This window comes from Erpetoichthys calabaricus, chromosome 12, assembly GCF_900747795.2.
Source record: "Erpetoichthys calabaricus chromosome 12, fErpCal1.3, whole genome shotgun sequence".
Lineage (NCBI taxonomy): Eukaryota > Metazoa > Chordata > Cladistia > Polypteriformes > Polypteridae > Erpetoichthys > Erpetoichthys calabaricus.
Window position 1 is genome coordinate 146959604 of NC_041405.2, and position 15470 is coordinate 146975073.

A 15470-nucleotide genomic window follows, 5' to 3' on the forward strand; every position below is an offset into this window, starting at 1 on the left:
ACAAGCTATGCTGAAGAATTGTAAATATTTTGGAAGTCTGTTTTGTAATAATAATAATAAAAATAAATAATAAAAGTTTTTACTTTTGATTTAGCTTCATTTATAACACACACACTCCCACCAGTTTATTAATTTATTCAACTCACCCAGACAGGGAGCCCCAACCCATTTCAAAAAATGTATACAAGGTATACACCCACCCAGGACGAACTACCAATGAAATCTAGGACAGACACAAAGGGACACACTTGCACTCACAATGGGATAACTACATGGTCAATTGAGCTAATAGCATTATCTTTGGACGTCCTTTGTCAAAAGCTTTAAGCACGGTTAGATTGTGTAAATGTAACATTTTGAATACCACAGACTGGAGCTGAACATGAAACTCCAACACTCAAATATATAAATCTTCCGTAATAACCCAGTTTACTAAAATATTATGCATTAATGAACAAGTACCTTAAGCATCAAATGTATTTTATGGTATAGTTAATGCATATTTATACAGTTAGACATGTAAATAAAATACCTTCAAATTAATGCAATAGATCATATTGTTCAAAAATACTGGCACCAACCATAAAGTCAACTACTTTAGCATTGTGGTGTTCAAAACAAAAACAACTTTGACAAACACTACTGGTTTGATGAAGCCTCGTGCATATGTAACTAAGCATCCACTTTCCTACCCACACAATCAAAGATCTGAATACTGGAGGGTCATTATTTGCTCTTTAAAAAACACAGCCATCTATCCACCATTTACAAACCTTGGAGGAAGCCTGTATTAGAGATATTTTGCCCTGTTCATGACACGTGTGTTGCAAGGTGCAGTGTCTCGCACACCCACACCAACTGAACTGTTAATTAAAAGGTCACTTGAATACAAGAGAAAATGGTTTGACCATACAATATTTAACTGAATTTATAATAAGACACAGTAAGGAAAGCTACAATGGAACAAATTAGTACTTTATTTTTCCTTAAAATATAATTATCAGTTTTTTTTTTCTTTTAAACAGAGACAGAAAAGTGAGCCAAAGAGGAAAAAGGCACAACGGTGAACAGCCAGAGCTCTGGCAGAATTGGGAACTTAGAGAAGAGCTTCACAGGGTATGAGAGAGAGGCAGAGACCGATAGATGAAGAGCCTTTACAAGGAAGTCATGTCATTGAGGGCGTGATCCAGCTCCTCGCTGATCGCCTTGTACTTCAGCTTCTGAGCGTATAATTCATCTTGAAATTTGAAGGGAAATGTTCAACAGGAAGCAGGAACAGCGAAATGACAGAAGAACACATCAGTGAGGAAGGCAGAAATTAAGCAAGAAGAAGAAACAAGAGGAGAGAAACAGAGACAGGTTAAAGAGGTATGAAAGAATCTGTTCAGAACCCCATTCAAAACTACACTGTAAAGCTAACCTGTTCAGATTCTTCCTTTGACACTTTTAAATAAGCATCAGTCTGACACTACTGTAAGTACCAAACCAAATCCTTTCAGTCAATATAAATAATGCACAAGGGATAGGAATTTTTTGGAAATAATCTCAATTCTTGTGCATGGTCACCAACATCTTCACAACTTTAATTTACCTTAAAGTACTGGAGAGCCACTCGTGGCTCTTGAAAGAAGCTTTACAAACAAAACTACTACAAATAAATCTTCACAAGATATAGTGATAAGTATATGTTTTTCAATTAGGCGATATAAAGACCATATATAAATTACAACAATTTAGCAGTTGTTGGATATATGATAAACACTCTAGAGATGGACCAAGTAGCACAAGCTCAGCAAAAAAATAAATTAAAAAAAAAAAAAAAAGTGTCTCATACCTTCCAGGTCATCAATAGTCTTTTCCAGTTTGGCTACTGTCCTTTCTGCAAACTCAGCGCGGGTCTCAGCCTGCAAGGTGATTTAACAAGATTTTTAATGCTCTCTTAAAAAGGTATTATGCAGGATTCTCAGAAAGCTTTATCACATAGCTGACGCACCTCTTTTAGTTTGTCACTGAGGACTTTTATCTCCTCTTCATACTTGTCTTCTTTTTCAGAGTACTGCAAGGAAAGTGAAGAAACACATGTACTGTTAAAACTGGTGCTGGCTTAATACTAGCTGCACTAGTGATTACATCAACAGAAACTTCTACGATGTCTTCCACCATTCCAGTGTGCTCTTACTTTCTCAGATTGGGCTTCCAGGGATTTCAGGTTGTTGGTGACATTCTTCAGTTCTTCCTCCAGGTCACTGCATTTCCTACAGGAAAAAGATCAAAACTTTATACATATATATATACATATATATATATATACATATATATATATATATATATATATATATATATATATATATATTAAAAAAAAAAAAAAAAAACCCACTAATGATAGGGATTTTTTGAAATGCATCAAAAAAAAAAATGCTCAAATTGATATTAATTTTATAAGCAGCCTACATACACCCTACCATTCCATAGCTCCCAGTGTCTACGATATTCCTCCAACTCAGGTCCTTAAACCAATCTGCTTTATGGTGTTCTGCTGTCTAGCCAACTGTTGGATGCCTTGGGGTATTCCACTAAAACTTGCTAGCTTTTTTTATAAACTTGTGTCATACTTTTTCTTCAAAGGAAGCTGATCTAAGTGATAACATTGTGCCCTGCAGTGATGGGAGAAAAGTCTGCAGGAAGGAAAGGTGATGGTAGTCCTCTCAACAAGAATTAATATGTGCATATCATAAAACAGTCACAACAGTTTAGAGAAGTACCCTTTTTCTCTCATATACAACACTAAAACAAATGCACATATTGATCAATGACCAATATGGTCATATACTCAAAATATTTAAGCTTGTTGTAATAGATCAAAATATTGAGAGCTATTCATGTAATTTCTATAAACATGTGTTTTGTGGAATGAAGGAGAAGGAGATATGGTTTGTCAACAAACTTGACTGTTTTCTCCACTGTATAATGTGGAACGTGTAACAGTATGGGGTTCTAGGGCAGTTGTGTTCCACTTGGATTCTGTATGAAGTATTTTGTCTCTTCCTGTGTAAAAGGATTTCCCTTGGGCAGGATATCAATTTGTATTGCAGGTTTACAGGTTTTAATTTTTTTTTCAGTTTGTGAATGAAAGGGATGATACAAGTCTGTCTGTAGATGTTATTCTTCTGTGCACATCACTCTAGGACTACTGGTATGTACTAGAGTAGTTCACAGTGGAGTGCATTTGGGATAAAAATTTGAATTTTGAGGGTGTGGTCCTCACCCAGAAAAAAAAAGTTGTTTGTTCACTATAGCCAATGTAAGGAGTACTCCTTTACCTGACGCAGCTCAAATAACTCGGGGTCTTGTTCACATGTAAGGGTATACGCAAATGTGACACTGATCCACAGTTTAATGCAGCAATTTTGGTGAGGTTGTACCAGACTATGGTGGCAACAGGGGAGCCAAATCTTTGGTAAATTGAAACCCATCATCCGGTTAGTCAACTCAAACTCAGATATCTAACAGCTACAAAGTAGTTACTGAAAGTTTGTGGTGACAAGTGTTCTGGGTAGGGTGGCTAAGCTTACCAAACTGACACAGTGAGGTGGAGCTCAACAACGGGAGAGGATCAAGAACCTCAGATTACAGCTGCTGCTGTTACTATGGATTGAAAGGTTTAGACATGTAGTTCAGATGCCTTCTGGGAACATTCCACTAGAAAATGAGCTGGGTACAGACTCAATATACACTGGATAGATCCCCCCCCAATTTCCAAAGGCCTAGGGCATCTGGGATTTAACCAGGAGAAGCTTGGAAGAAGTTTCTAAGGACAGGATGGCCCGGTGTGCCCAGTTTGGCATGTTGCCACTTTTACCTTAACCAGGAAAACATTGAAAATTAATGAGCATATATTGAGTTTTGTATTTTCATCAAAATTCAGTTTTAAATAAAAAACTCTAAAAGGCTATTACACTTCACTGAGTATCTGTCTTTAGCCACGCTGAATAGCTTGCATTGCAATGCCATAAACCTGACTGCTATAAGCAGTGTAAAGTAGGTTGCCTTTCATTAGGGCAGACAATGAATGAATGTGCTGCTTCAGATTTGAAACTGAACATATTTTCCAAGCTTGTAAACGATAATAGTAATTTTAGAATGATAGCAACACAACCAAGTTATACTAACATCTTACTTAAGGAGACAATGTTCTAGCATGTGTTTTCGGATGAGATATCCAAAGCTTCAACTGCTCATTGGACTCGATCATGTGTCTCATATGCATATCAGCTCACAAAGACATAAGCGAATTTTCTGACTACAGATTTTGATCTCTGTCAGTGAATAATTTGGTCAGCTTTAGTGAGACACCAATACTTTAAAAATGTCTCATGCAAATCTAGATATTATACCATTTACATTGTTTACAAATAAATGCGAGACTGTGGGCAAAATTGCATATTTCCCAGAAATTAATGCTAAACACAATCTGTGCAGGGTAAAAACATCAACATGAAACCTTTCTACACATTTAAGGCACTATTACTTCTTATTTGCTGAATTTAAGAAAGTAAACAAAAGGGGCTCTGCTATATTCTGCTATATACTTTATGTCTCAAAACTTGACTGACTTAAATCAAGTCTGGTGAAAAATACTCAAGTTGAACAAGTATTGTTATCTTTCTAAGCTCTCTGGATGTTTTGCAAAGTCTCAACGACCATGGAGTCCATTAAGTAGTTAAGTGCATAATGATACTGGACATTTAAAGAAAAAGCTCTAGGAAGATTTTTAAAACACTTTCAGAAACAGAAGTAAAGAGAAACTGCTTATAAAACTTTACATACATACAAAGCAAAACGCAGATGTCACTGCAAAGGATTTGCAGAAATGTGTAACTAATACTCAACTAATGGCCCACAGCAGAGCATTGCTTAGATCATTTCAGAAACACATCAAAAAGTTTGAAGCATGTATAACACATAGGATTACCAAGGGCACTGTTTGAGCAAAGCATTGTGGATGGATGGAACCAAATGAAGTGCCATTAGTCATATTTGCTTTATTTTGTCTGCATAACTGACATCTGTTCAAACAGACGTAAAACATTATCTGAGGTGGATATTATTACTAGCCATCCAAACACTGGCCTCTTCTCTGTGATGCAGTTAGGCAAACGCTATCGCTGCCAAAAGACCAAATCAGAAAGATTGTGGAGGAGCTCCTTTCCACAGTCCATCCACATCTTAAATGAGGAACAGTGCTTAGAAGCACATGACACTCGAATGCTAATGCTCTTACATTATTTATTCTCTCATTGTACATTTTGATTTTTATTATTTTGTTATTTTTTTTTTTACTGTTTCTTCTAATGCAGTCTTAGGAGTATAGCATCTAAGCATTTCATTACATATTGTATGATGACAAATAAAATTTGATTTGATCAGATATACTGCTTTAGAGCTGCACGGTAGTAACTGACAGAGAAAACAGCATACATGTGAAATTAAGAATTATTGAACTTCAGCTAATGTCTGGAGTTTTTGATGAATTCAAAACTAAAAAACAGAATAGACTTTTACCAAGGCAGTGATTAAACTAGATTATTACTGAAAAATCTGATGGGAAAACTCAAATTTGCAGTGCAAGAAAGACCAAAAACTTTTGAGCTAGAACGTTCTGGAAAAAAAGTGGATAAAACCCCTAAGAACAGACAGATTCTCAATTAGCTACTGGAAATATTTTAAAAGTGACCTCTGCAAAAGGTGTTAGTAATTATTGACTCAATAGTCCACAAAACCTTCCACTTATAATAATCTCATTTTTTAAATGCTAATTCCAGCAAATAAATGCTAAATTTGTGCTGTAAATGTGCTGAAATATGTACTGCATTTATACCATGCTGAGGTTGTGTTCACTTGAAGATTTATGGAAACATGCAAATAGCCTGATGTGGCCTAGTGTCATTAAGCAATACTAAAAAAACAAAAAACAAAACAGTATTAACACATTACAATGTAGTGTTTTGATTTCTCATCCATACCCAATTAATTATATTAAACTGCAAAGGAAAAATAAAACTACAGTAAATGAGTATTACGTTGAAGAGGTAGGAGTGATCTATATTTATATTGGCAATAAACTTACAATTCTGCAACTTCTGCACGCTCCTCTGCTCTCTCCAACTCTCCCTCCAGGATAACCAGCTTACGTGCAACCTGAAAGAACCAAAACAGTTTTCACATAATGTCCAAAAATACAGTGCAAGAATGATTAAAACACACCTCCTGGTTGCTCAATACTAACGTCACTCAAAAGTCAATTTTTACATTTACTTTGCTTTTACTCCCCAAGTCCAAAAATGTGTGTGCTGTGTAAACTGAAAAAATTTAAAATGTATTTTGTGTGAATGAGCTGCTTTGTGTGTTACAATGCTCTACAAAGCAGGACCTGAGATGAACTCCTGCTAGCTTCCAAGTGACCTTGGATTAGATTACAATGATTTATGATACAAACTAACAGACCCATAGGAGTCAAGGCACATCATTGCCATAAAGTGAAAAGAAAAAGGAAACTGCACAGTCAATAGACAGTCTACATCTTAATCTATGGAAACAGAAAATATAGTGTGTTTATTCTTAATAATAAGCAGGCATACAACTTTTGTTAAAAGTGCTAAAATGTTATTATACGTCTACTTAAGCTTGCAAATACTCCGCAGCATCTTTTGCACCTTCTACTGATTATGCCGAACACCACACTCCAGGATTCAGGCTCTTCACTGCAATTCTTGAGCACAAAAAATACACATGGCGGTAAATACTACCACACTATACTGTTTTCTCCCTGCTTCTTTCCCTCACCTCCTCATATTTACGGTCAGCCTCTTCAGCGATGTGCTTTGCTTCTTTGAGCTGCAATTCCTGGATTTCCATCTTCTCCTCATCTTTCATTGCTCGGTTCTCAATCACCTTCATGCCTCTGCAATGAACACCACAAAACCAATTACACCGTGCTGTCACAAATTCAGATTAACTTTGTATAGGATGTAAATAATCCCCTTATATCATATTTACTTACACAAACACTGCACTTCATTAAAGTAGAATCCCTTTAGTTGGTTTGCACTCACCTCTCACTCTCATCGGCTGCCTTCTCTGCCTCCTCCAGTTTTTGTAGGGCAGTTGCAAGTCGCTCCTGGGCTCGGTCAAGCTCCTCTTCCACTAACTGGATACGACGGTTGAGACCTGCAACATCTCCCTCAGCCTGTGAGCGTCGAGACAAAGGCAAGGTTTGGAATTAGGGAGAACTGGAAGATTTCACCACAGAATAGAGTACAGAGCCACGTAAAATAACCTGTTTTGTACAGCATTTGAAAGGCATTTACTAGATTAATTTTTCCCCAACAAAAAGGGAGGTGTGGGCTCTAGTGTGGGGGAAACAGGCACAACCAAAATATGATCTCATGGTTTTGATGCTTTGCACACATCAGTCACCCATTGGTCAAATGAAAGAGCTAAATGCCCAATAGAGTCGAGTTAATTTTCTTAGAGTGCTATCCAACTTATTTTTATTTCTAAACTTCAAAAATATTGGTCTATACATACACACAGTGCTGTGGAATAAGTATTTGCCTCCTGCTCGATATCCTCTTTTATTAATTTTTTTTTTTTTCTTAATGCTTTCAAGCCTTTAACCAAAATCAAATATTGGATAAAAGACACCCAGCTGAAAGAAAAACACTTTAAAATCATCAAGTGATGAAGGACCGATACTGAATTATAGGGGGCATTGAAGTTGAATATGGTGTAACCAGTTAAGTGTAAGGGTAGGAATTACTTTTCACATAGTACCAGTGGGTGGTTGGATAACTTTCTTCATTCAATAAATTCAGAAGTTTAAAAATGCTTTATTTGTTCACTCAGGCGACTTTGGTTAAATATTTTTTGTTGAAAACCTGACACATTTAGTATCAAAAATTTACAGCAACATATGAAATGGAGGTCTGGGGGTTCACGGCACTGTATAGTAAAACTACATGTGCAACACATTACATTGCCAACTGGGGACTCTGAATAAGCAAATTAGCATTTCACTTACATCTTTAAAAAAAAATGTGAAGAAAAAAAGCATAATTCTATTTCCTTCATAGCTGCTTACAAAAAGAACTGCATCCCATTAGGAAGAACCTACTTACAAATGTCACAAAATAACTTTAAATTTCACACCATAGTAGCTTATTCTGCAAGTGATGCTTATTAATGACAAAGTCTAGAGTACAGAACTGTAGCCCAAACTACAGAAAATCCCACAAGCAACTAAAAGCACAATAAACTATGCAGCAGGGTTCCAACCTGCACCAAACAACCCAGTAGTACACTGGCCTGAATCATATTCAGGTTGTGGCTCATCAAATCTGCCAGAAGGCAAGCCACTTCCTAGAAGATACAGGAAAGCAAACAAATGCTCCCTCCCTCTGTCACCACCCACCTCACCCCACCAAACATCTCAGAGCACGTCACAGACATCCTGCAGTGTTTAAAACACTATACACCAACATGAGAGCTAAGTTGGTTTAACCAAATGGTTAAAAAAAACTGCACAGAGAAATATTTGGACTGTAGATGAATATTCCATTCCCTCATAATCTAAACATATTAGTTAATAAAATATTGAAGACAGTGCTGTTTTCATCTGGAAAAAGATGTTGACAGTTGTTTGCACAGCTTTCAGTTACGCACACAAAAATACAGCAAACGTGGCTAATGGAGAAAGAAAAAAACCCCACAGTAGCAGGGCATTACTTTCCAAGGAACAGTCTGAAGCAAAACCTGCCATTAGCATGATGCTTACAGTATGCCTTCCCCAGCCATTAACTTGTAAGCACTATGGTACAGAAAAACTGAATTGCTTATATAGACGAACAAGAGCAACAGGCATGGGGTGCAATCAATGGAAACTTCTGACCTTTTCTCAAAAAATGCAAGTGGGCAAAGCTTCCGCCACACTAACCCAAACAAAGCTGGTCTAGCATATTTCAAAAAAGAGGGAGCAAAAGTTTGAATGTCATTTTGCCTGCACCACATTTGTGTTTTTATTTGTGTTTAAGACATGATTTTGGAATGAGAAAATGTGCTTCTTTAAGTAGGATTCAGTGTTTTCTGATTCAACCATCCCACTTTCCAAAGCCTATTAACAAAAAAAAGTGCTTTCTTTGTAAGAGTCATAAGTTTTAAATAAAAAAAAGGCTTTCCCATTCTTTAGGAGATTATACTTTATATACACAAATAGAGAGACAGACTGCATGCACATTTCCTTACGCACCCATTATTAAGTACAGTGCACACAAACATATGTACACACATGTCAGAAAGATAAAATAAACTAGCAGGATATAGGCCTGTATTTGTAGCCAGCATCCTGTGGGCAGAAGGGAATGCAGTCTCTTAACATTTCAGGGTCACAGATCCTGTCTGCTGGACTCCTCCTCCCTCTTCCTTCAAGTCTTCCGAGGATCACAAAAGTCACTTTCCTTATATGGTAAAAACGGACTGGAGAGAATGTCTGTGGTAAAATGGCAGCGAGACACAAGAGCCAAAGAGTAATCACTCAAAAAAAAACCAAAAAAAAAAACACCCACCCCTAAATGAAACCAGCTGTTTATAGCTAGCAACAGAGGAACTGAAGCAACTAACTGGTTTTGGGTTTATGGAAGCAGGGTGAAAAGGGAGGACAAAAAAAATTATTCTCAAATTAACCTGATAAAAACTAAATCATCTATTATTACTATTATATACCATTTCTCTAAACCAGCATGAATATCGTTATATACACAAGTATGAGATTGTGTGTGTATATTTAAAAACAAATGCATACATACAATATACTCAAAACAAATTACACAATTGTGTAACAAAATATCCAGTTTATAAAAAAAAAAAAAAAAAAAAAAAATTACGGAAGACAAGATTAAATAGAAGAGGCAGCCATTTTTAATAAACATTTAGAACAAGGCCACTGAACTACATTTTAAGTTATGCTTAAAGATGTATTCTCAGTCCAACTCAAATTTCTGCTAGCAAATACCGATGGGAAAGATAGCACCTTTTACTGGGTGGCTTCAAATGTACACATTACACACATATAGGTGCCTATTCCTCCAATCCACCATAAATAATGGCTTGTATAAAACTAAGTATTTAGCTAAAGACAGCCCAGCAGGATTGTGTGCTGAGGCACAGGGTGAAATACTGATCCTGCATGACACGTTGGACACCTGACAGACTGTACACAAAAGTTAATCATATAACAGGCATTTGACACTATTCCACCCAGAAGACACACACACACAAAAAAACAAAGTTGAACTCATTCCTGTTTAACAGGAATAAAACCAAGCTCATGTAAAAGAATATTCAGTGTTACTGAAGGACAGTAGTGGAGTTACGGAGTCATTTGAATTGGTATAGTTGCTCTCTCTTATTGAAGAAATGAATGGAGCAATGAAATTTTCAAACCCTGCTACAAACGACACCACCCTTTAAGATGGAGAAATACGTATTCGGGTTAGTAGGTTGACATGTGTGACGTATGTGCTTTAAGCCTTTATAAATCAATCTCATTTTAACCTACACTAAACACAGATGTACAAACTAATTAGGTACTTTGAAAATGACACCTCAAATGGGCCTCTTCCACACTGCTATGTTTTCATTTAAAAACAAATGCATTTGTCAAAATGTTCACCTTCTGTCCACACATCCTCATCATTTTGACCCCTGAAAAACAAAAGCTTTCCATAGCCATATACTTTTGAAAATGTGCTGTTGGCATTTTGGTCTGCACAAGCAAAAATTAAGTTTTCTAAAAATGATGCTCTAATTGGTCTGTGCTTATTGTGTGGCCCTTCCCTGATTGGACCCTGCTTGTTACAATGGTTCACTTCCCAAATGGTCACCCTTACAGAAGAAAAACATTTTCCAACATAGCAGACGTAAAAGAGTTGCTTTCCATAGCACTTATTGTGCAGCTTACTTTTAAGCATCTAACTTACAGTTTGTAAAGTTTAAATGCTGCATAAATGTGTAAAAAGTAAACATTTTACCAATCGCTACAGTTTTGTGATGAATACAGTGGCTGGTAGCATTATCACCGTAATGAAAAATACAGAACCTTGTGAAAATCAGACTGTAAATAACTTGACAGCAGCTTATCAAAGTGTATTACTTAAACGGAAACTCTTCAATTAATCACTTAATGAAAAGGTGCATAATGAAGTGCATGAGTATAGAACGTAACCAAGCTAGCAGTATTACAAGACAGAGACATGAAAGCACAATGCAGTAAAGCGAAGATACAGACACACATACACTTTCTCAAATTGAGTAGTTATTTGGTAGATGTGCTTGGATTGCTGTGGACTGCTTATAATTAATCATCTCAAGATTGAACATTGAGCTAAAAACTTTTAAATGTCACTTCTGAAGACTTATTTTCAACTGTAATCAGCACATTAATGCAACACTGAGGCAATCTGCTATGGCTCTAAGCTGTGATCTCACTAACAGAGTCCTGTAAGTGCTGAAAGCACACTTTAATTTGATTTTTCATTAGGCTCTGACGTTTTTACTACAGTGCATCCGGAAAGTATTCACAACGCATCACTTTTTCCACATTTTGTTATGTTACAGCCTTATTCCAAAATGGATTAAATTCATTTTTTTCCTCAGAATTCTATACACAACACCCCATAATGACAACGTGAAAAACGTTTACCTGAGATTTTTGAAAATTTATTAAAAAAAAAACAAAAAAAAAAAACTGAGAAATCCCATGTACATAAGTATTCACAGCCTTTACTCAATACTTTGTCGATGCACCTTTGGCAGCAATTCCAGCCTCAAGTCTTTTTGAATATGATGCCACAAGCTTGGCACACCTATCCTTGGCGAGTTCGCCCATTCCTCTTTGCAGCACCTCTCAAGCTCCATCAGGTTGGATGGGAAGCGTCGGTGCACAGCCTTTTTAAGATCTCTCCAGAGATGTTCAATTGGATTCAAGTCTGGGCTCTGGCTGAGCCACTCAAGGACATTCACAGGGTTGTCCTGAAGCCACTCCTTTGATATCTTGGCGGTGTGCTTAGGGTCGTTGTCCTGCTGAAAGATGAACCGTTGCCCCAGTCTGAGGTCAACAGCGCTCTGGAGCAGGTTTTCATCCAGGATGTCTCTGTACATTGCTGCAGTCATCCTTCCCTTTATCCTGACTAGTCTCCCAGTTCCTGCCGCTGAAAACCATCCCCACAGCATGACGCTGCCACTACCATACTTCACTGCAGGGATGGTGCCAGGTTTCCCCCAAATGTGACGCCTGGCATTCACACCAAAGAATTCAATCTTTGTCTCATCAGACCAGAGAATTTTGTTTCTCATGGTCTGAGAGTCCTTCAGGTGCCTTTTGGCAAACTCCAGGCAGGCTGCCATGTACCTTTTACTAAGGAGTGGCTTCCGTCTGGCCACTCTACCATACAAGCCTGATTGGTGGATTGCTGCAGAGATGGTTGTCCTTCTGGAAAGTTCTCCTCTCTCCACAGAGGACCTCTGGAGCTCTGACAGAGTGACCATCGGGTTCTTGGTCACCTCCCTGACTAAGGCCCTTCTCTCCCGATCACTCAGTTTAGATGGCTCTAGGTAGAGTCCTGGTGGTTTCAAACTTCTTCCACTTACGGATGATGGAGGCCACTGTGCTCATTGGGACCTTCAAAGCAGCAGAAATTTTTCTGTAACCTTCCCCAGATTTGTGCCTTGAGACAATCCTGTCTCGGAGGTCTACAGGCAATTCCTTTGACTTCATGCTTGGTTTGTGCTCCGACATGAACTGTCAACTGTGGGACCTTCTATAGACCGGTGTGTGCCTTTCCAAATCATGTCCAATCAACTGAATTTACCACAGGTGGACTCCAATTAAGCTACAGAAACATCTCAAGGATGATCAGGGGAAACAGGATGCACCTGAGCTCAATTTTGAGCTTCATGGCAAAGGCTGTGAATACTTATGTACATGTGCTCTCTCAGATTTTTTATTTTTAATAAATTTGCAAAAACCTCAAGTAAACTTTTTTCATGTTGTCATTATGGGGTGTTGTGTGTAGAATTCTGAGGAAAAAAATGAATTTAATCCATTTTGGAATAAGGCTGTAACATAACAAAATGTGGAAAAAGTGATGCGCTGTGAATACTTTCCGGATGCACTGTATATAGTTCCTGCAAAGAGTTTGCCTCCAATCTGAGCATGCCCAGTGTAGGCAAAAGTTGCTGTCATATGTATGTATGTATGTATGTATGTATGGATCGATGGATAGACGGATAGATACTTTATTAATCCCAATGGGAAATCCATTTCAGTATGGATAAGGATTCTTTTGTAAACGATGCGAAAACATCAGTGTGGACTAAGATCATTTTCAATTTGATAAGAATAGGTCAAAGAAAAAATAAAGTGTGTAATTCAAACAAAACAGAAAATCTAAATGTTTCCATCCATCCATCCATCCATCCATTGTCTCCCGCTTATCCGAGGTCGGGTCGCGGGGGCAGCAGCTTGGCCACTTCTTCTAGCTCTTCCGGGAGAATCCCAAGGCGTTCCCAGGCCAGTCGAGAGACATAGTCCCTCCAACGTGTCCTGGGTCTTCCCTGGGGCCTCCTCCCGGTTGGACGTGCCCGGAACACCTCACCAGGGAGGCGTCCAGGAGGCATCCTGATCAGATGCCCAAGCCACCTCATCTGACTCCTCTCGATGCGGAGGAGCAGCGGCTCTACTCTGAGCCCCTCCCGGATGACTGAGCTTCTCACCCTATCTTTAAGGGAAAACCCAGACACCCTGCGGAGGAAACTCATTTCAGCCGCTTGTATTCGCGATCTCGTTCTTTCGGTCACTACCCATAGTTCATGACCATAGGTGAGGGTAGGAACATAGATTGACTGGTAAATTGAGAGCTTCGCCTTGCGGCTCAGCTCCTTTTTCACCACGACAGACCGTTTACTAGACAAAAAAAGGATGAGTTTATGGGGAAATTCATTTTAATTTTTGTTTCTTTTTTACAGACATATGGCAGTGTAAGCACACATACACAAAAGGTTTAGCCTAGACTACATTTATATGATACAGTTTAGCTTGGCTGAAAGTGCTACTTTCAGAAAATATAAAACCAAAGTGAAAGTCACATAAGTATGAAAAACAAATTTTTTAAAAGGGTTGAGAGGTAAAATATGTCCACCCTGCCAGTAAAGAAAAGGCAATTAAAAGGACAAACAGAATTTGTTTTCAGTCAAACATTGGATCCCCTCACACTCTACAAAGTACTAGTGAGATAGTATTTTAGTATTGTGTGCAATTCTGGTCAGACAGTATGCAATTTTTTTATATGTTGGAAACTAGGTTCATGCAGAACTACTGAACGCTGTGCTCTCTTCAGCCTTGAGGAAAGAGGTAAAATGCTGCTTTTCAAAAATCAGTAAGACATTAGGAAAGGTGGCTTTTTTTTTTTTTTTTTTTTTTTTTTTTTTTTTTTAAATCAAGCAACAGTTACATTTGTATCCAATGGTGGAAAGTGATGGTGGGGAGTACATGAGAGAAACCAGAAATCATCTTCAACCAGAATGGAAGTGTTACAGTTTTGGAACAAAATTCTGCTGGCATGTTAGGTAGGTAGAGATAGCTCTCTTTATTTAAGAAACGAAAGTCTTAGTAGAAAACAAAAACATTAACTGTTAGATGTCACACAACTGGTATATCATCCTGGGGAAATGCAAACTGAAATAAATTGAACCTACAGCAGTACAACAGACAAACGAATAGCTTATACTGTATAAAAAGGGACTTAAAAAGTGTAGACAAGAACAAGCCATTCAATCATAGTAACAGAGCCACCAATCCCTATTTTACTTGAAGTTGCAAAAAAGAGTTTTAGATTTACACTACTTGATAGCTCATTCCATTTGTCTATGGTACAATTTACACAGAAAACATATTTCCAAAAGGATTTGTTAGCCATCTTAAAACTGTAGAAGAGACAATCTCAGAACCTTCACATTCCCTTTATATGATGGCTTTTAGCCTAAACAGTGTCTCCCCAACCGAGTTATCCGGTATGAAATGTACCAAAGAGCATCAGTAATTATAATACAGAAATATAAAGACTTCTTCCTGGCCTGTACTTTACAAAGAAACTTAAATTCAAATCACAGACTCAAACATCAGCTCACTAACTGCAGTTTAAACACTAAACTCGGTTGGGGGCTACAGTGGGAGTGAACACAGGATGAGATCAGGATGAAAGATAAGCTGCTATTGGTTGGCTAGGCCTTACCTGCAACTTTTGGAATGTTGCAATAACATCAGAAACACAAAAGAAATGTAAACTAGGCTCTTTATAACAACTCTGTACTATTTCCTAGCAGTACTGCAAAAACTGACATCAAACCTGATGGAGTTC

General features: G+C 37.8%; 1 protein-coding gene across 4 annotated transcripts in view; it reads right to left on the minus strand.

Moving 5' to 3' along the window:
• The window catches only part of tpm4a (tropomyosin 4a), a 92731-nt gene that overhangs the window by 5094 nt on the left and 72167 nt on the right, over positions 1 to 15470 (minus strand). For 2 of the 4 annotated variants that reach the window (XM_028816517.2, XM_028816519.2), the window contains 7 exons: positions 7113 to 7246; positions 6844 to 6961; positions 6128 to 6198; positions 2180 to 2255; positions 1994 to 2056; positions 1835 to 1904; positions 955 to 1237 (listed from right to left, as the gene is read on the minus strand). In XM_028816517.2, coding sequence (XP_028672350.1) covers positions 1155 to 1237; positions 1835 to 1904; positions 1994 to 2056; positions 2180 to 2255; positions 6128 to 6198; positions 6844 to 6961; positions 7113 to 7246 — 615 coding nt within the window. In that variant the 3' untranslated portion in view covers positions 955 to 1154. Of the gene's footprint in view, positions 1 to 954; positions 1238 to 1834; positions 1905 to 1993; positions 2057 to 2179; positions 2256 to 6127; positions 6199 to 6843; positions 6962 to 7112; positions 7247 to 15470 lie in introns of those variants that run through there. The other 2 variants (XM_028816516.2, XM_028816518.2) reach the window with 1 other exon arrangement.